The 25,037-nt window shown below is 36.9% G+C and overlaps 2 protein-coding genes across 10 annotated transcripts in view; both read left to right on the top strand.

Moving 5' to 3' along the window:
• Positions 1 to 15,112, top strand: part of ptprfa (protein tyrosine phosphatase receptor type Fa) — a 351,362-nt gene extending 336,250 nt beyond the window's left edge. For all 8 annotated transcript variants that reach the window (XM_049479799.1, XM_049479803.1, XM_049479804.1 and 5 more), the window contains 6 exons: positions 750 to 928; positions 8,383 to 8,509; positions 8,711 to 8,836; positions 10,136 to 10,290; positions 10,825 to 10,960; positions 12,629 to 15,112. In XM_049479799.1, coding sequence (XP_049335756.1) covers positions 750 to 928; positions 8,383 to 8,509; positions 8,711 to 8,836; positions 10,136 to 10,290; positions 10,825 to 10,960; positions 12,629 to 12,697 — 792 coding nt within the window. In that variant the 3' untranslated portion in view covers positions 12,698 to 15,112. The remainder of the gene's footprint in view (positions 1 to 749; positions 929 to 8,382; positions 8,510 to 8,710; positions 8,837 to 10,135; positions 10,291 to 10,824; positions 10,961 to 12,628) is intronic.
• A 4,572-nt stretch (positions 15,113 to 19,684) lies between these two features.
• The window catches only part of kdm4aa (lysine (K)-specific demethylase 4A, genome duplicate a), a 28,135-nt gene continuing 22,782 nt past the window's right edge, over positions 19,685 to 25,037 (top strand). For both annotated transcript variants that reach the window (XM_022675390.2, XM_022675389.2), the window contains exons 1-7: positions 19,685 to 19,812; positions 21,519 to 21,664; positions 21,884 to 22,059; positions 22,879 to 22,993; positions 23,204 to 23,397; positions 24,249 to 24,298; positions 24,407 to 24,510. In XM_022675390.2, the coding sequence (XP_022531111.2) occupies positions 21,527 to 21,664; positions 21,884 to 22,059; positions 22,879 to 22,993; positions 23,204 to 23,397; positions 24,249 to 24,298; positions 24,407 to 24,510 (777 nt within the window). In that variant the 5' untranslated portion in view covers positions 19,685 to 19,812; positions 21,519 to 21,526. The remainder of the gene's footprint in view (positions 19,813 to 21,518; positions 21,665 to 21,883; positions 22,060 to 22,878; positions 22,994 to 23,203; positions 23,398 to 24,248; positions 24,299 to 24,406; positions 24,511 to 25,037) is intronic.

Below are 25,037 nucleotides of genomic sequence, written 5' to 3'. Positions count from 1 at the left end.
CTTTGTCTATTTCTCTCATCTCTTTCTATTTTACTATCTTTCTCTCAATTTTTCTCTTTCTTTATCCATCTCTCTCTCTCTCTCTCTCTCTCTCTCTCTCTCTATGTCTCACACTTTCTGCCTTTCTCCATCTCTCCCACTTTCTCTCTCCATCTCTCTCTTTTTCTCCATCTCTCTCTATTTCTTTCTTCCTTCATTTCTCACACTCTCTTTTTGCCTCTCTCAATCTCCCTCTTTCTGTCCTTCTTTCTCTCTTTCATCTCCCTCTCTCTTTTACTTCTTATCTCTCTTTGTCTATTTCTCTCTCATCTCTTTCTATTTTACTATCTTTCTCTCAATTTGTCTCTTTCTTTATACATCTCTCTCTCTCTCTCTCTCTCTCTCTCTCTCTCTTTCTCTCTCCATTTCTCACATTCTCTCTTTGCCCCTCTATATCTCCCTTTTTCTTCCTTTCTCTCCCTATATCTCTGTCTCTCTTTCTCTCTCCATCTCTTTTTTCAAATGTTTTCTCTCCCTCTCATTTTTATCTCTTACACTTGCTCTGTTTCTTTATAGTTATTTATACCCCCTGAATCTTTATATATTTAAGTAAATATTTATTAAGAGATGTTGAGTGTCCCTTAAACCCTTAAACAAGAAGGTTTTATTAGTTTTTGTATTATTATTTAAGGGTTAAACATATACAATGAATGGAATGAATGGAATGGAATGATTTTTTTAAATGTTCTGTGTGTTTGTTCTCCTTGCAGAAATTAGCAAACTCCAAAGCACATACCTCTAGATTCATCAGTGCCAACCTGCCCTGCAACAAGTTCAAGAACAGACTCGTCAACATCATGCCCTTCGAGTCCACCCGCGTGTGTCTTCAGCCAATCAGAGGAGTAGAGGGCTCAGATTACATTAATGCCAGCTTCCTCGATGGATACAGGTAAGCGTGTGATATATATATATATATATATATATATATATATATATATATATATATATATATATATATATATATATATATATATACTTATATAATCAGAATTTTACTGCTTTGCTTTGCTATTGTGGTGTTTTCTCTTATAAGTGCTGGTTTCAGTACTGTTTTGTTATGTGTGTGTGAATATGATGGACTAATACATGTAGAGATTTGGTCAGAGTGCCATTATCATGCCATACTGGCACACCTAGCACATCTCCCAGCCAATCACACTGCAGGGTTTAAAGTAACAGTGGTATATTATGGATTGCAGTATTCTGTATATTGTCTGTGTGGACTAATCTGTGTTTTGTTTAGATTCTGAGACAGTGTCAGTTGGTTAGAAATCAACTTTTAGATTTAAATAGTCTTTTTAATCTGAAAGAGAAGATACTAAGAGAGAAAGAAAGCACAGAAAAGAGAGGAGTGAGTTGTTTTAAAGGAAGACGAGTGACAGAGTGAGGTAGAAGAAGAAAAGTGACATTTATAGAAAAGATAAACAAATAGAAATATTAGTTTTACAAGATTCTTCACAAAACAAGGCAGTGAGGGAATTATTCTCTCTATCTCTCTCTCTCTCTCTCTCTCTCTCTCTCTGTCTCTCTGGTGGGTAGTGACAGCTGAGAGATGCCTTGTTTCAGTGTTTTCTGTCTCTGTAGCCTTTCACTTTGTGCTGGCAGTTGTCAGGACAAATTGGCCTTATTGGCAGGACTGTCCATAACCTGGAGTGTATCGGCCGAATAAACGACTGCGGCCTGACAGGTGACAAACACGGCCCTGTAGGGAAATGAAATGATTACCCGTCACCTCAGATACGCTCGCCGTGCTCCAGTCCGTGCATCAAATACACACACAGAGCCTCACACACACACACACACACACAATACCTCATTTCTGTATTCCTACAAACATAGCAAAACTGCTGTTAACCAGACCTCTCGTCTCTCTAATAGCATTCCCACCCCTGCACTTTATAGTCTGGTCAGTTCTGAGGTAATTTTCTTTACTCTTGGGGCCCTATCGTACACCCTGCTCATGGTGTGTCACAATGCTCATCACTATCTTACACCCCGTCAGCAGTCTATTTTTCCACCTTGCGCCCCAGTCATTATAATAGCGTCGGAGTTTAGGCATAAATCTACACTGATGGGTGTGGTGGTCTGGAAGTGTCTGACGTGAGCTCCACTGACTTATTAAAACCCTGACAACAGTCTACAGTCAGCCACCCAATCAATCATATTTTAGTCATGCGGGAGCGTCATGCACACTGTGCACCACGCAAACCTGACTTTTAACTCAACAGTAAACAGAATAAAGAATAAAATAACATTGCTGCTCCCTTAAATGAGCTGCTGGTGTATCTTCAAAGCGTGAACACGCAGGTCAGAATGCTCTTCTGAGACGCACAAAAGCGCACCGCTGTTAAGATACGAACGTGCCAAAGTCAGAGCTCACCTGTCTCTTAAAGGGAATGGCAAATGGCACACTGATTGGTTTATTCCAAGCTATATATGCCATATTTATGGGGCCCTCACAATACCAAGGACACAATGACACACCCTAAATCAAGCTGCGTGATCCGCAGTTGACTGGTGCGCTATAGATCACTAAAATAGGGGCACAGATCTGAATTGTTTGGGCAAGTGTGAACATATTAATCACACTCGGATACTGATCATACCCAGATATGCCAAAAGATGGCAAAAAAAAAGATGGAAAACCCACACCTGTGTAAGTTGTGAGGTGTTATTTTGTGAGTGAGGTTAAACACTAGCCAATGTGCTCATGGCAAGTTGACGTGAATTATCAGAGTTGGAGCGATGAGGCTTGATAATGGGCCCTAGATCAATGGAACATTCCATGATGATAAAGTGTCTGTCTGAACAGACAGTTGACTCCATGGGATGCGATTGGCATCCATGGGATGCGGCAAAAGTCATGGGACACTATTTCTGATACTGGTTCCTGCCCAATGACATTGTGAATTTCAGTGCATTATATACCGTGCCTTTTACATGACACTGTGAAATCAGGTGGTGTGTGTGAGGTTTGGGGGGTGGTGGTGGTGTGTGTCTCCTCAGGCTGTGTCTAGGGTTCCAGTTATTGCCCTTAATGAAATTAGCATGTGATCAGAGGGGTCCTGCGGTGTGCTGCTGGAGTGGAAGCGGAGTAATTGGCTGTAATCCTGTCTGTAATGAAGGGCTGAGGGAAAGAAACGTTCCACTGCTTTTAGTGTGATGAGTTTGTTTATGTACGGGAGTGTGTGTGTAAGTGTGTGTAAGTGTGTGTTTGAGCATATTTCACTGCAGGGGCCACTGTTTAACATGCCTTCGTCTAATGAAGCTCACAGGCTTAGTAAGAAAGGTAGCATTAGTGTGTGTGTGTGTGCGTGTGTGTGTTTGTGTGCAAATCTATGGATATGGGTGGGGAGGGGAATATGTGTGTGTGCAATTATAGTGAATTTTAGTGTGTTTTTGGGCCACAGGGGCCACAGTTTAACTTCAGTTTGCACAATAAAGCTCATCACCTAAAGTACGGGTGTGTGTGTGTGTTGTGTGTGTGAGTGTGTGTGTGTGTGTGTGTAAAGCTTTGGTAATATCTCTCGTTAGCTACTGTAGCACTGAGGTTGACTTCCCTTCAGCAGATGGCGATATAAACACACACACACACACACACACACACACACACACACATTGCGCATTTCCTTTTCCCTGAGTGTGATTTAATGAGGATGATGAGGGTGCTGAGGAAGATGGATTGGATGCTTTTGAGCACCACTTTATCTGTTACTAAATGACCTCAACTGGGCACAGAAAACACACCATCAACCTAAATACTAACTATTTCCTCTCTCTCTCTCTCTCTCTCTCTCTCTCTCTCTGTCTGTGTGTGTGTAAGAGTGAGTGTGTGTGAGTTGGTGCGTGAAATCAGGCCACTTGCACTGATTTCCTGAGAAAACAGCTCTTGTTTTATCTAGAAGAAACTGTGTGTGTGTGTGTGTGTGTTTCTCTCTGTATATCATTGTTAAAAGACAGGTTGAAGGTGGTTATAATGAAGTGGCTGGTTAGTGTATAGTATATGATCAATAAAGCAGGTCAGTTGGGCGGTGAGGTCAGAACTGAGATGGTTTTAATGAATTGGCCGGTATGTTAAAGCCTCATATCACCAATCTAATAAAATCTAATATAACGCAGCACTAATGCTGTATACAGTCATTTCACTACAAATTCACTGTGCTTGTGATTTTACTAGTGAGCCGTTCTGCAGCAGGAAGCCCCTCCCACTACTATTTAGCATATATTTACATATGCACACCCTGAAAATGAAAAGGAAGATGATGAAATGAAAAGTAGAAAAAAGTAAATCAGCACTAGGTGGCATTAAGTCATTTTCATTCTTATTTGAGCACTGAAAAGAGCATTCAGTGTTTAAAACTTAAACAGAAATTTATTTTATTAATATGCTTTTCATTCTTGCTTGAATTTTGTCACTTTTCACATTACAGGAGAAAAGGAAGTACAAGCCAAATTTAACTTTTAGGTTTCATTTTTTCCATTTAGCTTTTTATTTTAGATTTGACAATGAAATAATAGTACATTAATGAAAATCAATGGAGAAATTGCTTTTTAAATTTTTATATTATTTCTGTCACAAATTGCTTATCTTGCAAATTAAGTCATTTAATTTTGTTCTTAATTTTGTCATATTTTCAAAAATAGAAAAATAAAACGCAGCTCTTGTTGACTAAAGAACTTTTAATTTATAAGAAATACAAAAAAGAGTTAATAACATCCCAGTTTTTTAAACATACTTCATTAAAAAACAACCAATGAGAACATTGTACTGAAGTCGTGAAGTACTGAAGGACACACAAATCAGCCAATAAAATGCTGACAGCTCAAAACTGACAAAATTCCCTAAAAAAAACATAAAATCCTCATTCATAACCTCAGAAAATATACTTTTAAGATAAAAAAATCCAGAAAGCTTCCCTCCTTCTTTTTTGCTCTGTATTACTCCCTCTTTCTGTATTTTGTATTTTAAAAAATAATAATAAAATTGTTTTTTTCTTTAAAATGTTTTGCCACATAAATGTCAAAAATGTATTTGCATTTTTATTTTTTTCCATTTTTTAATTTGGTTTTATTGAGTAAAATTTGTATTAACTCGTGGATGTAAACCCTCTCATGCCTGTCTCTGATTCACATTACCCCCATTTCTCTTCTCCCTTCTCCAGACCGGTCAGGGAAACTTTGGCTGGCAGAAATAATTCAGCTTTTATCAGGGGAGCTCTTGCCACTCCCAGGTGCACAGGGACCTGGTGTCCCAGACTCACAGGGAAATTTATCATCCCACCCAGATTGACTGTCTCGCTGGGTTTGGCCTGTGAAAGGTTGAATCTGAGTGCAGCAGACCTTCGTCCCAGGATTATTATCACTATTCAGAGTGCCAGGGCTTCTTTAACATGCTCACTGTAACACAGCAGGGCTTATTCTGTGTTAAATCCGAACTTAGATGTTGGAATTTCCAGGTTATATGTTATATGTTATGTTATAAATCAGTTATACACACGCTATTGCCTAAATGTTCTTTGGTCTCTGATCTCTGGACATGTGTTATGCAAAATACAGCACTTTGATTTTAACATCTTCATTTTTGTCACATTGTTGATGATGCAAAAAATTCAATTTGCAATCTGATTTGAGCATCTGATGTGTCCACACTGAAACTCATCTTTAAAAATACAAGTGAAATTGTACATTTCAAACCACTTTCAAATGCAGTTTGCTTTTGATTTGGAAAAACCTGATTTTAGCTGGCTTTTTTCTGTTCACACTATCAAAAATAAATCTGGATCGAAACTAGATACATAAAATTCAGATTTGGGCAGGCAGTCTGAACAAGCTTAAATCCTTGGTCCAACTGTCAGACATATTCATGGTTCTGGATGCTCACATTTTACATTTGGAACCTTTAGAGAGTTACAAGTTTTTGATTAAGTTAATTTAAGTTATTTCACTCAAGCATCTTAGGAACAGATCACACTATACTTGTTTTGATTCCCAACCCTTTTATCCATCCCCAAATTCAGTTTTATAATTCACTTTTTAAGCTATAATTCCACTGAATTATAATAGAAAACCTTCCATTTTTCTTCTTTCTACTCGAAATAGGAACAAAAATTGCAGTGGCTGTGCCCAGTATGTACTTTATACACTGGGTTTGGGTTGATGCCTGAGGCGAAAGGCCTGCAGCCTCGTGCAAGCCTCAGGGCTCATTCCACTTGGAACATGCCTGAATCACAGGCTTTTTTTTTAAGGGGTTTTGCACATGACATTTGCACTGTGGCCAGCTGCTTTACGCTGCACACTTTCATCAGGTTTTATTGGCTTGAAGTCACAGAACGTTCCTTGGCACTGGCAGTCCTTGGTGTTGATACATTGGAGAGATAGTAGCCACGGCTATAATATACTTTAGCGATACTGGAGTTTTTATATCATTTTTATAGTAAGTAAGAAATTGAACAAATCAGAGAAACAAGTACTGGTACAAAAAAAAAAAACTGTGGTGTGTTTTTCTTTTTTTTAATGTGGGCTGTCCATGCTCAGAAACTATTAAACCTGACTGAACTGGAGATGTTTTGTAAAGAAGAATGGGTCAAAATACAAAATATCTTCAACCAGAAGCTTTAGGAAGCGTTTAGAGGCTGTTATTTCTGCAAAAAATAGGAGAATCTACTAAATATTGATATAATTTTTTTTGTTGGGGTGCCCTTAAATTTATGCACCTGCCTAATTTAGTTTAAAGAATTATTGCACTATTTCTGTAAATCCTATAAACTTCATTTCACTTCTCAAATATCTATATGTTCGTCTGCGATATGATATATTTAACTGAATTTACTGATCCGAACAAAGAATGATTTATAAAGGAAAATCGTGAAAATTATTAGGGGTGCCCAAACTTTTTTATACCACTGTAAACAGGTGTAAGTGAGTATGTGTGGGTGATCCCTCACTGATACTTCATAATCAGTTTGCATACTACTTACATACTGCATCTCACAGCTTCATGTCAGTAGATTTGAGCTAGAAGTAAGCCTAACCATGATGTTCTTTGGCTTCTCCACCGAAAATAAAGGAAATCATGTGGATGCTAATGTCAATAATGCTAATGTTTCTCTCAACAATGCCAACAATAGCCAGTGTACAAATTATGCTACTCGGTGGCCACTACCAGCCAATGGTGTCTAAAGCCTGCCAGCAGCATTAGCATGCCTGGTTGAGCTGATCTTTTGACAGGCATCCATTCACACTGAATAGGGTAAGGAGGAGCAGTGACAGCCATATAGAGATTCTGTATATAAATATAAATACATCCAGTTCAGCTTTGCTTCATAACCAGTCACACAGTCATCACGCACTGACAGCATGATGTCACAGTGCCATCTGCTGTTTATTTAACACCTCACATTATGTACTTAAGATTCTAGCCAGACATATATATATATGTATGTGAATATGTGTGTGTAATACAAAAAGGGTTTGTGCCTGAATATACTGTACACAGATCAGCCATAACATTAGCACCACCTGTTTATAGAGATGGACTATAACTCTAACTGTGCAGATCTGTTTTGTGTATTGGTGTGTGTGTGTGTGTGTGTGTGTGTGTGTGTATTACAAATAGTCTGTACCTTTATATAAACAGTGATTAGTCATAACATGCTGTGTGAGCGGTTTCTCCATCTGTTTGGTTTGGTTTCACACAGGCATAAACCTAAACGCACCAAAATGCTCATAAATAACCTAGTCTTCTCTGATTGGTCAGAGTTATATGTATAAATACGTTTACTTATATATGTGCAGTGTGAAGCTGCTTTACACAGAAAAATGTAATGCTGAAAATTTGCCACTGCGCTTTTAAACAGTTTTTAAACAGATTTTAATGAGATGTGCAGCACAGCATGTGCTATAAATAGTGAACTCTGCATGGAGCAGCAAAGACAGTGTTTGTTCATAGCTGTCATAACTAATTAGCGTTATCTGGCTAATATATCTTATATATGACTATATCCGCAGTTTGACTCACATAAAAGCCTATAATGTCTAAATAGCTGCATCACAAATGATTACACCTTACAGTAAACATGTCTAAATTTTATAAGCATCAGGTGTGTTAAATTTGTTGCTTTGGTGGGAACAGTTTTTTCATACTAGCCACTGGATATTCAACATGGCACCTCATGGCAAAGAACTCTCTGAGGATGTGAGAAATAGAAGTGTTGCTTTTCACAAATGTGGCCTAGGCTATAAGAACATTGCAAACAGCCTGAAACTATACAGTATATGGAGTTTTTATATTAAAGTTAATATGTTCCGAAGTGTAATTTGTGTATACTGTATGTGTGTCTGCAGGCAGCAGAAGGCCTATATTGCCACACAGGGTCCACTGGCGGAGACTACTGAGGACTTCTGGAGAATGCTGTGGGAACACAACTCCACTATAGTAGTAATGCTGACCAAACTCAGAGAGATGGGACGGGTAAGCTTATTAAAATAATTAAAATAAATATGTTTATATTGGGAAATAGTCCTCTCACATTAGAAAGCAATACGAACATTAGAAGTAGACTTGATATAATATGTAGGAAATAAAATGTATAATAAAATGTATACAATAACACAAACACCACACACTGACATGCATGGAACTGTATGTTTTTTTTTTCTTTTTGTCCTGCAGGAGAAGTGCCATCAGTACTGGCCAGCCGAGCGCTCTGCACGCTATCAGTACTTTGTGGTGGACCCCATGGCCGAGTACAACATGCCTCAGTACATCCTCCGCGAGTTTAAAGTCACAGATGCCAGGGTACGCCTCTCTCTTTCCTCCTCATATTCTCCTACTCCCAGTGCGCTGTTCTGTTTTTATACAGTCAGCTGTCTGTTAAACACCCAGCCAAGAGCAATTAGTCCCACCCCTGAGCTCCTTTAATAACAGATATTATCATAAACACGGGGCTGCAGTGATTTAGAACTGGGGTTCTGACTGTTCTGATTAGAAGAGCTTTTTTATTAGAGTTTTAATTGGAGTTTTTGATCAGACCTGTGCTTCTGATTGAAATGAAATTACTTGAGTTATTTTTATTTTTATTTTTTTTTAGAAAAGTTTGTTTAAGGTTATAATGGGATTTTCCGAGTGGAACTGCTGATTCTGGGTCTTGGTTTTGATTAGGGGTTTAAATGTAAGTTCTGATAAAGGTTCTGAATAATGTATTATTTAGGGTTGTAATTCGGATATTGATTATTGCTGGGTAGGGTTTTTCATTGAGATGCTGATTTTTAATTAAGATATTGATTAGGGTTCTGATTAATGAGTTAAATATGGTTTTGATTGATGTGCTAATTAGAGTTCTGATTGGAATGTTGATTAAAGTCTATTATTTAAATATTGTTTAGGGTTTTAATTAAGATATTGATTAGGATTCTGATTCATGTGTTCAGGTTCTGATTGAGGTGCTAATTAGAGTTCTGATTGGAATGTTGAATAAAGTTTATTATTAAGATATAGATTAGGGTTCTGATTGATGTGTTAATTAGGGTGCTGATTGATGTGCTAATTAGAGTTCTGATTGGAATGTTGATTAAAGTCTATTATTTAAATATTAGTTAGGGTTTTAATTAAGATATTGATTAGGATTTTGATTCATGTGTTCAGGTTCTGATCGATGTGCTAATTAGAGTTCTGATTTGAATGTTGATTAAAGTTTATTATTAAGATCTTGGTTAGGGTTTTAATTAAAATATTGATTAGGATTCTGATTGATGTGCTAATTAGATTTAAGATTTGAATGTTGAATAAAGTTTATTATTTAGATATTGATTAGGGTTCTGATTGAGGTGCTAATTAGAGCTCTGTTTGGTATTTTGATTATGAAATTTGGAATGATTAACAATTCTGATTGGTGTGTTGAGTAGGACTCTGATAGTAATGCTGACTATTAGATTTCTTATTTTGGAGAATTTGCTAATTAGGTTTGTAAATGATGTGTGGATTATGCATTTCCTTTGGATGGTAAATGGTGGTTTTAATTTTTGTTATTGGATTCCTGATCACACAGCTAAAGCCAACATCACATCCAAAGTATTGTTTTCTTCTCGTCTCTCTCAGGACGGGCAGTCCAGGACTATCCGGCAATTCCAGTTCACTGATTGGCCGGAACAAGGGGTGCCAAAGACGGGAGAAGGCTTTATTGACTTCATCGGGCAGGTGCACAAAACCAAGGAGCAGTTTGGCCAGGATGGACCAATTACTGTTCACTGCAGGTGTGTGTGTGTGTGTGTGTGTGTGTGTGTTGGTGTTTTTTTTTTTTTTAAATGTGTGAGCATGGGTAGCCAAATGGTTTATTAAAAATGTATTCTCACCCCTGTTTTAATAAAAATATAAATATTTTAGGCCACATATCGATAATTTATCACAAATGAAAACAATACAATATACCACAATAGCGATATTTTGTTCCACCTCTAATGGTCACTGTCACAAGAAAATAAATGTGGATGTCCCAATCCCCCATCATACCATCCCCCCCCCCCCCCCCCCAAAATCTTTTTTCAATTATCTTTTTGTCAATTAAAATTAGATTACTCATTGCTAAAGTAAATTATTTTTCCAATTATTATTATTATTAAAACCATTTTGGCTGAATTTCAGGAAAAAAATCAGCTCTTCTTTCCTCTTTACTTTTTCTAAAAATATAGTTTCACTCATTTCTTCAGAGGGAGAAAGTTTCTATATGTCAGGGGTAATTTGTGCTTTTATATACGTCTGTGTGCTGATGTATGCTGTGCCTCCTGCAGTGCTGGTGTGGGTCGTACCGGAGTGTTCATCACTCTGAGTATTGTGCTGGAGAGGATGAGGTATGAGGGAGTGGTGGATCTGTTCCAGACAGTCAAAACACTTCGCACTCAAAGACCTGCCATGGTACAGACAGAGGTAAGAGCGACAGAGAGAGAGAGAGAGAGAGAGAGAGAGAGAAAGAGAAAAAGAGAGTCTAAAGCCATCTAACCTTTAAAATCTACAGATTACAATAAAAAAACAAATCAAAGTATATTACATGATTACATTCAATACAATCATGTTCAATACAACATTTGACATATTTTGACTCGTTTAAGATTTGAGATTTTAAGACCTTTCCAAAATGTATACATTTGAATAATAAATATTATAGTATTTCAAAATCTTGTACAAATATTTCAAATGTGTTCTGCCCCCTTTTGGATTATCTCTGTACTGCATTCTACGGTGGCCGAGAAAGCCCAACGCAGTGCAAATTGAAAAGCGCTGCAAAAGCACAAAACACATCCATCAAAATTACAACACAGGCGCAGCAAATAGAAAAACGCGCTGCAAAAAGAAAAACGCGCTGCAAATAGAAAAACGCGCTGCAAATAGAACCACAACACAACGGAAGTGAGTCACAACGGAATTTTCCCGGGGGACCTTAAAAGATGCTGTACCAGCTGTATACAAAGGACAATAAGTGGCAAACAAGCTTCTGAAAAGTAAGTAATGTTTATTACCTGTGATTACCACGGTTGTGTGCATATTATTAAAAGTTCTGCTTCACAAAACGCCTTGTTTGCCACGTATTGTCCTTTGTACACATAGTGAAGTCCGAGAATTTACTGAAGATCAGCTTAGCTGGTACAGTATCTTTTAAGGTCCCCCGGGAAAATTCCGTTGTGTTGTGACTCACTTCCGTTGTGTTGTGGTTCTATTTGCAGCGTGTTTTTCTATTTGCAGCGCGTTTTTCTATTTGCAGCGCGTTTTTCTATTTGCTGCGCCTGTGTTGTAATTTTGATGGATGTGTTTTGTGCTTTTGCAGCGCTTTTCAATTTGCACTGCGTTGGGCTTTCTCAGCCACCGTAGCATTCACCAGATTTCTAAGTGTGTTTCTTGCCTTTTACCAAATTGATATATAATATTTAAAATTTAATAAATAATATATAATATATATAATTAAATGGAAGATGGATGATCACAAGCCATCAAACCAAGCTGAACTGCTTGAATTTTTGCACCAGGAGTAAAGCAGCATAAACTAAAGCCCAAAAGCAGTGTGTAAGACTGGTGGAGGAGAACATGATGTCAAGATGCATGAAAACTGTGATCTTTTCGTTGCACTATTTGAGGTCTGAAAAAAGCTCTGCATCTTTTTTTTTTGTTATTTTAGTAATTTCTAATTTTCTGAAAATAAAATAAAAGCTCTGAATAATAATAATTTTATTTGGAATTTGGGAGAAATGCTGTGTGTAGTTTATAGAATTTTATTCAAACATATACCTAGAAATAGAGAAAATCAGAGAAACTGATTCAGAAACTGAAGTGGTCTCTTAATGTTTTCCAGAGGCCAGCAAAGAACAGTAGAGACAGTAACTCCAACAAAAGCATAATAAACTCTATTTAATGCCTTTGATTTTTGAAGGAACAATGGTCAATGAGCAGGTGTTCCAATACTTTGGTGTGTATAGTGTATGCTGGACAGGACTATTAAAGTATCAGGAATGGAAAGCACTGTTTTGCTGTTTTTGCAATGGATTAATAAAAAATCAATCTTTTTTTGTATGTGTGTGTGTGTGTGTGTGTGTGTGTTTCCAGGACCAGTACCAGCTGTGTTACAGGGCGGCTCTGGAGTACCTGGGCAGCTTTGATCACTATGCAACGTAACCACTCATGGAAATCTCCGGAAAGCCCTGGAAACGCCCCCTCAGGAGAGCAGCCAGTTCTTTCTGAGCCAAAACCAACCCCACTGATTCAGAATGCAGGCTGTGGGAGAGAGAGAGGAAGAGAGAGAAGAGAGAGAAGAGAGTGAAGAGAAGGAAAAGAGAGGGAGAGAATAGTAAAGAAAGTAAAGAAGAGTCACAATTGGAAGCAGCAACTTAACACTGTCGTCCAGACGCGTGTCCGTCTCTCTTTCAAGACAACAAACAGCAACATCCGCCGTACCGTTCTGGTATCTATATTACTGTACTACATCTCCTGTCTCTGTAATCCTGCTGAGAATGCAAATTACCTTACTGATTTATTTTTTTTATCAGCTATTGTCTTCATATTAATCATTATCATCTGCATTATTATTATTATTATGATTAATAACATTATTATTGTTATTACAATACAATACATTTGTACCTTCAACAAAAGTACGTCAATTTTGTCATTTATACTTTTATTTTATCTATTTTATCTGTATGGGGATCTGTTTTATGTTTTATGTTTATTTTTCCACACTTTGTTATCCGTTTATGATTTTATTATGATTATTATACGGTCTTTTATGTTTAGCGCTAATGGGCATGTATTTTAGCATGACCCAGATTACTCATATTAGAGGACTCATACTCCAAGCTGCTGATCATTTCTTACTTATTACTTTTTATTATCATTATTATTATTATTATTATTCTGTTTTTAATGATCTGCTGTTATTCAGTGGGAGAGGGGGAGATCTTTAGGACATTTTCAGCTCCTAAAACCTTTTTCTGAAGAGTTATCTGTGTTAAAAAAAAAAAAAATAAATAGATCAAATGGTGTAACGCCGCAGTTAAAGGACCACCGTCGTAAAAGAAATCGAGTAATGAGATCTGAAAAAAAAATGTGTGTACAGACCATAGACTGTGTATAAAAGTGGACTGGACTGCAGTGTTCTCTTACACTATCTGGTGACTTACTACGATACAACTATTAACCCCATCTAAATCCATATAAGTAACTGGAGCAGAAAGGAAACTTTAATAATTTAATATTTTTGGCAGTTGTGTTCTGTTTATGCCTTTTCTTTTTTTATTTCTTCATTTTATAGAAGGTATTTGATATATTTGAGATATTTTAAGGGTTTCAGTATTGAAGTCATTGACAGCTGTGGTGGGAAAGTTGATCAACAGCTAATATTGACTATTGGATATCATGAAAATGCAGAATTTTTAAGACCATTCTGGCTATCTTTTTGCTTTAAAAATGGGAGTTATAATGGGAGTGAGTGGGGAGATGGGGGGTGTTCTGTCCACTCTGATACACAGTCTATAGTACAAACTCTGCCTCTGATTTTAAAAGATTAACAAATTGCTGTAAACTGTGATTTTTTTCTGGAAACTTTTCACTCGAGGGGCCTCATAATGAAATTGAAGGGCCTGTGTGCTGCTTACTGTAAGCAAAGCCTTTGTTTTCCCAGGTTAAAGGTCAGGTTGTCCTGACAGATTCACAACTCAGAAGATCAGAAAGGCCAGATTGTGGTCAAAGAAGTGGCTTAGAAAATGTACAGCAATGAAAATCTATTCATAGCATTTCTCGGGGCTGCAACAGTTAATAAACAGGCAATAAACCCAGTCACTTCTCTGCAACATTGATTGATTATTGAGGGTTTATGGAAGTGTGACCAGTTGTAATACACTAAAGTAAGTGTAGAGGGCGATATGGCTTCTATTGTTTCATGTCCAAAGCTCTATAATGCTGTATAACCTTCATATTATCCATGAATAATTTGTTCTGACAGATTGTAATACACTGCAGGAAGTGTAGGGGGCGACATGGCTTCTCTTGTGTAAGTGAAGAAAGGCACAATGATTGATTAGTCATTTAGCTAAACCATAATGACTTGCAGCCCTAAAACCATGTCCAAAATGTCCAAACTAGTAGGCAAGGTGGGTCAGCTGACCACAGTGTCTGGATGAATCTACAGTATCTTCAGTTTCCTGGCCTGTAAATCCTAAACCCAAACTCTACGGAAGTTCATACGTGATGCGGTGCCATACGATCACATATCTCACTGTGGCTCTGAAAGATGGACTACATACAGTAATATAGTAAAAAAAAAAGCACCACTGGACTGAGAATTTCTGCAAACTTCTGCTCAACTCAAGCGTTCCCTTCTCCCCAGCGGCCCGAGCGCCCAGAGCGCTGGAACACATGGGAGCGAGCAGATGATTTACTTCACTTTGCGTTGGAGCGAAATGTCCGAGGGTTCAATCTGTTGTACATGCAGTCTGTTTTCTATTTGTTAATAAAATAAATAAAAAAAAATACAAAGAGAAAATATGTTCCAAAAACCTTGATGTTAATAAAGTTGAATAATTGGGTTTTTTATATCGCTGTTGTGGCTTCTTTGGCTTTTCACTGTGCCCACAGATAAATAAATGGATCGATGGATGGATGGATGGATGAATGTTTTTCTTTTATTGTAAATGAAAACTGAAGTGATCCAGACTATGAAGGAACTCAGATGGAATCATGTAGTAAACCAAAACACTCTGTGAAGCATTTAGGTGCTCTTATATGAAGTGCTGTTAACTTGTGAATTTCTCCTGTGCAACAGAGGAAACTCTTGCTCTTCCTTTCCTGGGGTGGTCCTGATGAGAGCCAGTTTCATCATAATGTTCTTAACGGTCTTTGCAGTGACTGCACTTGAGGATACTTTCAAAAGTTCTCAAAGTTTTTCGGATTGACTGACCTTCATTTCTTAAAGTATTGTTTCCTTTACTTAGTTGAGTAGTTCTTTCATATAAATTGTATTGAAGGTTTTTTTTTTACAAGTCAATTTACAAGAAAACAGCACATACAAAATATTTCAGTTGAGTAGTTCTTGTTATAATATGTATTAGAACATTACTCAAATAGAGCTATTCACTGTATACCAACTCTATTTCTTCACTACTTTACAACTGATGCTCTCCACATTAAGAGGCAAGAAATTAATTAAGTAATAAACTCTTAATGAGTTCAGCACAGCTGTTAACTGAGAAAATCAAGTGAAGATGTGTAAAGCTGTCATCTAAGCAGGAGGTGCTACTTTGAAGAATCTAAAATATAAAACATATATTGGTTTATTTAATATTTTTTTGTTTTCTACATAATTCCATAGTTTTTTTTCTTTATAGTTGATCATTTGGATGATTTTACTATGAATCTACAATGCAAATAAATGTACAAAAAACTACTGAATTTGAGGTGTGCCCAAACTTTTGACTGGTACTGTAATCACAATGGAAATTTAGCAGCCAATAGCAGTGTCTGTGCTGGTATTGAGTAAAGAGCATAGAGTGTCCAATTCTAGCCAGATGGAGCCGCTCACTCACAAGATAACCCCTCACAAGGTGTACAGGTGTAGTTATTTTTTTCTAAACCATCTCAGAATCAGCATATATTACTGTTTAATAATGTTCGGACTTGGTGGGGCCCTAGCAGTGGTCCTTTTTAATGCACACAGGCCTGCCAGCACTTAGGTTGTGTATGTAAGTGTGTGTGTGTGTGTGTGTGTGTGTGTGTGTGTGGCCTCCTCTTATAGTGCTCTGCTGACCAGGATGCTCCACCTGGACAGTTTAGTTCTATTCAGATTACCTCAGATCAGGGCAAAGGTACAATTTGCTGCAACTGTGCGAAGAAGGAATAATTAGGTTAATTAGTCAGCGTTTGTCCTTTCTGTGTAAAGGTCAAAGCTGCCGCATCGCTCTGTACGTCGTAATTACAGAATAATGGGATTCGGTGTAATTTTGTGCAGCCTTGAACTCTGGGAGAAAATTAGCCTCCTAGAGCTGCAGGAGACAACTCAATGTCTTCATTCTTGCTTTAATTACAGTGTTTTGAAGGGAACATCCTAAAATAACACTCAGATTTATTCTATTATCATGGTTTCACATTGCAAAGCAAATAACAAGCTACAGTTGTGGTCAAAAGTTTACATACACTTGTAAAAAAACATAATGTTATGGCTGTCTTGAGTTTTCAATAAGTTCTACAACTCTTATTTTTCTGTGATAGAGTGATCGGAACACATACATGTTTGTCACAAAAAACAGTCATAAAATTTGGTTCTTTCATAAATTTATTATGGGTCTGCTGAAAATGTCACCAAATCTGCTGGGTCAAAAATATACATACAGCAACAAAATTTGTCAATTTTGGTGATGTAGCGAGTTGTGTCAATCAAATTAGCTTCATGTCATGGCCTCTTCACTTCTTGTAAGTGATTCTGATTGACTACAGCTGTTGACTTCTCATGAGCCCATTTAAATAGGGCTCATTTGACCCAGTGATTAGACTCAGCTACAAAAGCTACAATGGGAAAGTCAAAGGAACTCAGTGTGGATCTGAAAAAGCGAATTATTGACTTGAACAAGTCAGGGAAGTCACTTGGAGCCATTTCAAAGCAGCTACAGGTCCCAAGAGCAACTGTGCAGACAATTATATGCAAGTATAAAGTGCATGGAACAGTTGTGTCACTGCCACGATCAGGAAGAAAACGCAAGCTATCACATGCTGCCGAGAGGAGATTGGTCAGGATGGTCAAGAGTCAACCAAGAATCACCAAGAAGCAGGTCTGCAAGGATTTGGAAGCTGATGGAACACAGGTGTCAGTCTCCACAGTCAAGCGTGTTTTACATCGCCATGGACTGAGAGGCTGCCGTGCAAGAAAGAAGCCCTTGCTCCAGAAAAGGCACCTTAAGACTCGGCTGAAGTTTTCTGCTGATCACATGGACAAAGATAAAACCTTCTGGAGGAAAGTTCTCTGGTCAGACGAAACAAAAATTGAGCTGTTTGGCCACAACACCCAGCAATATGTTTGGAGGAGAAAAGGTGAGGCCTTTAATCCCAGGAACACCATGCCTACTGTCAAGCATGGTGGTGGTAGTATTATGCTCTGGGGATGTTTTGCTGCCAGTGGAACTGGTTCTTTGCAGAAAGTAAATGGGATAATGAAGAAGGAGGATTACCTCCAAATTCTGCAGGAAAACTTAAAACCATCAGCCCGAAGGTTGGGTCTTGGGCGCAGTTGGGTGTTCCAACAAGACAATGACCCAAAACACACATCAAAAGTGGTAAAGGAATGGCTAAACCAGGCTAGAATTAAGGTTTTAGAATGGCCTTCCCAAAGTCCTGACTTAAACCCCATTGAGAACATGTGGACAGTGCTAAAGAAACGGGTTCATGCAAGAAAACCATCACATTTAGCTGAACTGCACCAATTCTGTCAAGAAGAGTGGTCAAACATTCGACCTGAAGCTTGCCAGGAGCTTGTGGATGGCTACCAAAAGTGCCTAGTTGCCGTGAAAATGGCCAAGGGACATGTAACCAAATACTAATGTTGCTGTATGTATATTTTTGACCCAGCAGATTTGGTGACATTTTCAGCAGACCCATAATAAATTTATGAAAGAACCAAATTTTATGACTGTTTTTTGTGACAAACATGTATGTGTTCCGATCACTCTATCACAGAAAAATAAGAGTTGTAGAACTTATTGAAAACTCAAGACAGCCATAACATTATGTTTTTTTACAAGTGTATGTAAACTTTTGACCACAACTGTATATCAAGTTATTTAACGTGTATTATTCTTTCTTTTTCTGTTTTTTGATTATTATTTTTCTGCTGATTTTGTACTGCATATACGGTACCCATAAAAAGTTTAAACAAATTATTTCGTTATTTTAAAATGTTCTGAATTGTAGAATAATACTAATATTAAGTCATCCAAATCAATTATGAGAAAGGGTTAAAGTAGCCTATTGCAAATTATTCTTCTCGTTGCATCTTCTCTGAAGAGTGGCAAAAAGGGAGCCTCAAAACAAAACTCTCCAATGACCTGAATACAAAGACTGTTCAACATCGTGGTTTAAGGAAAGGATACAAAAAACTCTCTTAGAGATTTCAGCTGTCAGTTTCCACTGTGAGGAACATAGTGAGGAAATGGAAGACCACAGGTACAGTTCTAGTTAAGGCCCGAAGTGGCAGATCAAGAAAAATCTCAGATAATCAGAGGAGAAGAATGGTAAGAACAGCCAGAGTCAACCCACAGACCTGTGCATCATTCAATTATTCAGAGCACTTTACACAAGGAGAGGCTGTATGGGAGAGTAATGCTGAAGAAGCCTTTTCGACGCACACAAACTGAGTCACTTCAGGTATGCTGAAGCACATCTGGACTGATGAAACTAAAATGTAGTTATTTGGAGGGTGGTATGCATGGCGTTAAAAGAACACAGCATTCCAACACATCACTTTACTGCTACCCAGTAGCCATCAAACCTGACTGAACTGAAGATGTTTTGTAAAGAAGAATGGTTCAAAATACCTTTAACCAGAAGCCAGACTCTCATTGGAAGCTTTAGGAAGCGTTTAAAGGCTGTAATTTCCGCAAAAGGAGGATCTACTAAATATTGATGTAATTTTTCTGTTGGAGCCCAAATTTATGCACCTGCCTAATTTTGTTTAAATAATTATTGCACACTTTCTGTGAATTCTATAAACTTAATTTCACTTCTCAAATATGACGGTGTTCGTTTACTATGTGATATATTTAACTGAAATTGCTGATCCGAACAATGAATGATTTATAAAGGAAAATCATGAAAATTAGTGCCCAATGAGTGCCCAAACTTTTTAATTCCACTAGCTTTTAATTGGTAATTGATTTAAAATGGAAAGATTTAATAAAATATATATTTATTTATTTATATTTATAATATTTCAATTATAACATTTATTTATTTAAAAATATTTATACATTTATAATTCTAATAATATAACATGCTCGTTATTAAATATGTTTTATTATTATTATTATTATTATTATTATTATTATTATTATTATTATTTATTTTTTTTTTTTTTTTTATTTTAGTGGGGAACGCCTTCTTCCATGTCTGTAAACAGTCGCACTGCGCATGCGTGCTCGTGTGTCACAGTAATGGAGGATCTTTTGGCTGCGCGCTGAATCCCGCAGTAAGCGACGCGTTTTTCTGCGCAGTTTGAGGACAGATCGCCTGCAGATAAACTCCACAAACGCGTAAGACTTTATTCTTCATTTCTGCTCCAGAACCAGGCGGAGTTTATTCCCCGCGGCGCTGCTGTGAGTGAATTAGAGGCGCTGCAGTGCTGAGCTAACGGGCTAACCACAGCAGAAACTAACTTTAGCTCTGTCTGTTTATTACTGATATAAGTTACTCAGCTAGCAGTTCTCTAATTACTGTAATAACGCTGAAGCGCGCGGGCGGGTTTAATATACGACTTTACACTCACTCAGTTCCCAAAGTCAAAGTTTGTTGTTGAAATCAGCCTGAGTGCTAACCACGGTGTGTTTATCCTGCACTACTGCAACGTGACTGGTTCTGACTTTGACAGACGTGAGCTTCCACCAATGAGAAACCTGGAAATGAACGGCGCTGAGCACCCTGTCCAATCACACTTACGGGGCGGGTCTTATTCAGACAGCTACATTAGCTTAACTAGCATGCTAACGTCAGTTAGCTTTCTGTGCCTTAAACTTACTCAGCTAGCCTAGCCTAGCTAACAAGTTCAGAGTTGCAGCCTCTCAGTTTAGTTTAGAGTCTTTTACACTGTATTAATCACTGTTTTACTGTTTTAAAGAAACTAACTGTAAAACAAAACGGTTTATATGTTTAAAAAATAGGAACATTTTCTGTAACTTTAACTTTAAATGACTGTTATTATGCAAATTTGTCACTGCTAAAATACAGTTTACAATTGCAAAAAATATGCAAGAAAATACATTTTAATTATTTGCCACCCCTGCCTCCCAAAAGTTACTGCTTTTTTACATATATTTTCTGTACATCAAAAAGCAGAAGTCCTGTAATTGTAAAGTTTTGTGACAATAGGGTGTTCCCATGATGTTTTGGGGTTTGTTTGGAATTTTTATTTAGTTAGAAAAGAAAATATTTTTAGTAGTTGTTTTGCTAAGTGTTGTAATTTTGTTTTCTTTAAAGTTTTAAAAAAGGGGTTTTGTTGAGGTGGGCTGTTTTGTATCTTACACAAAAGTACCAGAAGCCTTTTTTAAAGATTTAAAGATAAATTAAGTATTGCTAGTGTACATTTTTGTGAATAACATATTATTATAGTTATTGTTTTACTATGAATAACTAATTTGAAATAGAAAAGATTTGCAAAATTGTCACAAATGTTCCTTAAAATTTGATAGAAAATCAGCTGGTGATAGGGCACTACTAATAATATAATCTGCAAATGAAAGGGCCTATGGGCACTGGAATTACTTAGGTAAATAACTAACTAATAACTAAATAACTGTTACTTTGGTAAATATGTATTAAATTAACATAGCTACTTGTGATAAAATATTTTATTATTGTTAGTATTGTTGTGTAAGTTGTGTATTACTAGTTAGTAACATAAGCATATTTCTACACTAACTGATGTTAGTGTTGACAGTGTTGACATGTCTTCGAAAGTGTTTTTGCAATGCTTTAATTACTTTGCTATAGGATTATATTAATCTAAATTAGTCTTTTTATTTTCTAATGTATAATTTTAGTCCTTTGCCTTTTTATGTAGCCTTCTTTCAGCATAGTTACAGTTGTATATACAATGTTAAATGTTAAAAATACATGATTTTGTTAAGTTCTTGGCTAGTCTATCATACCTACACTTGTGTAACGTAATATTATTAACTGTTTATAAAATGTACTATTCATTAAACCTATTAATCTCTACCTCTTGTTGTGTAATCAATCCCAGTTGCAGGAATGGCCTCAGACTCAGTAGCCCCGAATCCTGCTTTCAGGATCATGACCTTCCATCCAACCAAGGAGGAGTTTAAAGACTTCAGTCGATACATCGCCTATATGGAGTCGAAGGGGGCACACAGAGCAGGGATTGCAAAGGTTAACATTGCTCCAATCTGTGGAAACGTATCATTGTTCTCATAACTGTTTCAGTCTAAACCACTGCAGTGTTTTATTTTTTTATTGCACGTATTTAAGTCTAGTAATTTAAAGTATGTTTACCTATTTATATTTATTTGTCTCTATAAGTTTATGGTCACCTTGCAATGTTTGAGAAATGGGTTTATAAAGTGTTGAGTGTGTTGTAATGTGTTGTAGATCATACCTCCAAAAGACTGGAAGCCCCGGCGTACGTATGATGACATCGACGACCTGATTATTCCTGCTCCAATTCAACAAGTGGTGACTGGTCAGTCTGGGCTTTTCACGCAGTACAACATCCAGAAGAAGCCTATGAGCGTCCGTGAGTTCCGTAAGGTCTCCAATACAGAAAAGTGAGTATTTTATCAATGGGGTTATAAACATGCATGAAAGTTGTTTTATTTACATTCATGGCATTTATCTGATGCTTTTATCCAGCATGACTTGCACAGTTACTTACAATAATATATTACAATAGTATCTCATTGGCTATGGTTACATGCATCATAATAATCCATTAATAATTAGAATAATAGCTTAAATAGAAGATTAAATAGAAGAATAGTAGCCTTGTAAGCACCAGTACTTGATTAGATCCCCAATGAGATAAAAATGTTTAAGTACATGTGCAGCACGGCAGAAGTTTTTTACAAAGCTGAACATTACTCCTCACTTTCATCCACTGGTTCCTAGTCATGGGCGGTGGGACTAAGCGATACTACTTGTAGCATGCATATAAACGGAGAGTTTACTCAGACTATTGGGCTAAAAAAGTGTACATATAAACACTTCAGTCAGATTCTAGAATCAGAATTAATTTGCATTGGAGGAAAGCTTTGCATGTTAACATAGCCAGTGTCTTGACAAGGAGTCTTATTAGTGTATTACAGCATAGTTACCCAGACCAGGAATCAAACCGGGGTCTCCAACATGGTGTGCTAGCTCACCAGCAGTTTTTTAAACACAAATTATTCTTTAAACTTCTTTTTGTATGAAAGTGAGCACAGAAAGACTTTGTTTTTGTCCATACATTGTTGTAATTTGTTGCACAGTGGTGCATTTGAAATATATTTTCAATGTTTGTACCTGTGTTATAACATCCATATGTAGGAAGCTTTCAGAGTTACGGTCTACAGATGAAAAAAAATAGGTTTTTTTTTATTCTGTTGCAGATTTTCCCGTCCTAGACATGCAGACTTTGAAGAGCTGGAGAGAAAGTACTGGAAAAACCTTACCTTTAATCCTCCGCTGTACGGAGCAGACGTAAACGGCACTCTCTATGATCCAGTGAGTCACTGATCATTCCTCTTCATCTTATATCTGGATATCTGGATAAAATATTTATTTCATATGTATATTAATATTTTTAGTATTTATAGTAGATTATGGAACATTGTGAAGATTTGACTGCATTCAGCCGCAGGGAGCACACTCTACTGAAGTGGTTTAATATGAGCGTATGTATGTGATAATATGTGTCTTATTACATTTCTGCAGGATGTGATGGAATGGAACATCGGTCATCTGAACACCATTTTAGACACGGTGGAAAAGGAGAGTGGGATTAAGATTAAAGGTGTGAACACACCGTATCTGTATTTCGGAATGTGGAAGAGCACGTTCGCTTGGCACACGGAGGACATGGATCTCTACAGCATCAACTACCTGCACTTTGGAGAACCCAAATCCTGGTACCTCCATCACCAACTAATATTCACACACTATACTATTATATTGTACTTCATACACTGACAGATGTCATGGGATAGAATGTAATATGTAGTGATCAGAAAGTGTTACCTCTGAGAATGTCCACACCTGTATAAGTTGTGAGATGTTATTTACACCACCACTGTGCTGAGACCTCTCAGGCGATTGCACTGTCTTTCTCTCATTCTCACTTGATCTGTCTCACGCTCACTCGCGCAGACCCCCCCACCCCACCCCCTTTTCTGAATAAAACCACACTATTCTATTACACTCCTCTATACTCTATTACTGCCCCATTCCCAATAATACAGGGTACTTACATGATGCATGATTACAATATATTTCAGTGATTGCCACCACTAATACAAATATAACTTAATTTTGCATATCTAATGCAGATTTCTTAAAACGAATTCCTAAAAACTAAAATTCTTCCAGTAATATGCTTAGGGAAAAGTAAGGCTGTTGTTTTTGTTCTTAGATTAAAAAGTATGGGAGTCTCTCTTGACCACAGTATGAGAATGGAATTACTCATGTCGGCTGTTAAATAAATATGTTTTGTGAGAATAATTATTGCTTTTTGTATCTTTTGTTTAGAATTTAGAAAAAAAAATAGTTTAATTTGGGTATCGGTATCGAATTTAAAGTACTTTTTTTTAAGATGCCCAGTCTTAGTGAGGTTGAATGCTGGCCATTGTCCTAATAGTAGGTGGCAGATGGATGGGCCATTCCTTTTCTGAAGTTGTGCCTTTAATCACTGTTTATCACAATTTAATGACCAATCATAATCATTACTGACCCTAACTGTCTGTGTCTGTAAACTCTTGTGCAGGTATGTTGTGCCTCCAGAAAATGGGAAGAGATTGGAGCGGCTTGCTAAAGGTAGGGAGGAATCCCCTAATATAATATATAATAATATAATAATATTATTTGACTGTAGTGATTTTTAATTGATGTTTGACTCCAGTTTGTCTGTTTATCTGTGTGCAGGATTCTTTCCTGGGAGCGCTCAGAGCTGTGAAGCTTTTTTAAGGCACAAAATGACCTTAATTTCTCCATCAATTCTCAGAAAGTATGGAATCCATCTTGAAAAAGTTAGTAAATATTTGCTTTTATGTTATTTATTTTTTTATTATGTTAATGTGGAATAGGAAGTATTATCACTAGTGTTTAAACATATATGTAGGAAATCTATTTTTTTTTTTTTAATTGATAAACTTTTCGTATTTACATTTTTTAAAATGACAGCTGGTGTGTATATTGTGTAAACATTCCAGTTAGGACTGCACAATATATGATTTCATCATCCATATTGCAATTCTGTCTCTAAAAGCCACCTTCAAATGTGTTCGAGTGATTAATCTGATTGTAATCCGATTTCAATGTGTCTTGGTAGTGGTTTACACCTGTGTTTTTAGGCAAAACAGTGGGATCTAAAAGTGATCTGATTATAAAATAATGCAAGTTAATACCAGATGTAAATAGGCGTTTTATGACCAATAGGTGTTTGTAACTACAGTAGTTCAGATAATAAGAACTTAACTTATTCTCAAAGTATCATGTATCATTTTGAAAGTTTCATTTTAAAACAGTGATGTATAATATTTTAAATATGTAATAA

Source organism: Astyanax mexicanus, chromosome 5, assembly GCF_023375975.1.
Source record: "Astyanax mexicanus isolate ESR-SI-001 chromosome 5, AstMex3_surface, whole genome shotgun sequence".
NCBI classification, from domain to species: domain Eukaryota; kingdom Metazoa; phylum Chordata; class Actinopteri; order Characiformes; family Acestrorhamphidae; genus Astyanax; species Astyanax mexicanus.
This window is presented reverse-complemented; position numbering and strand designations above follow the sequence as displayed.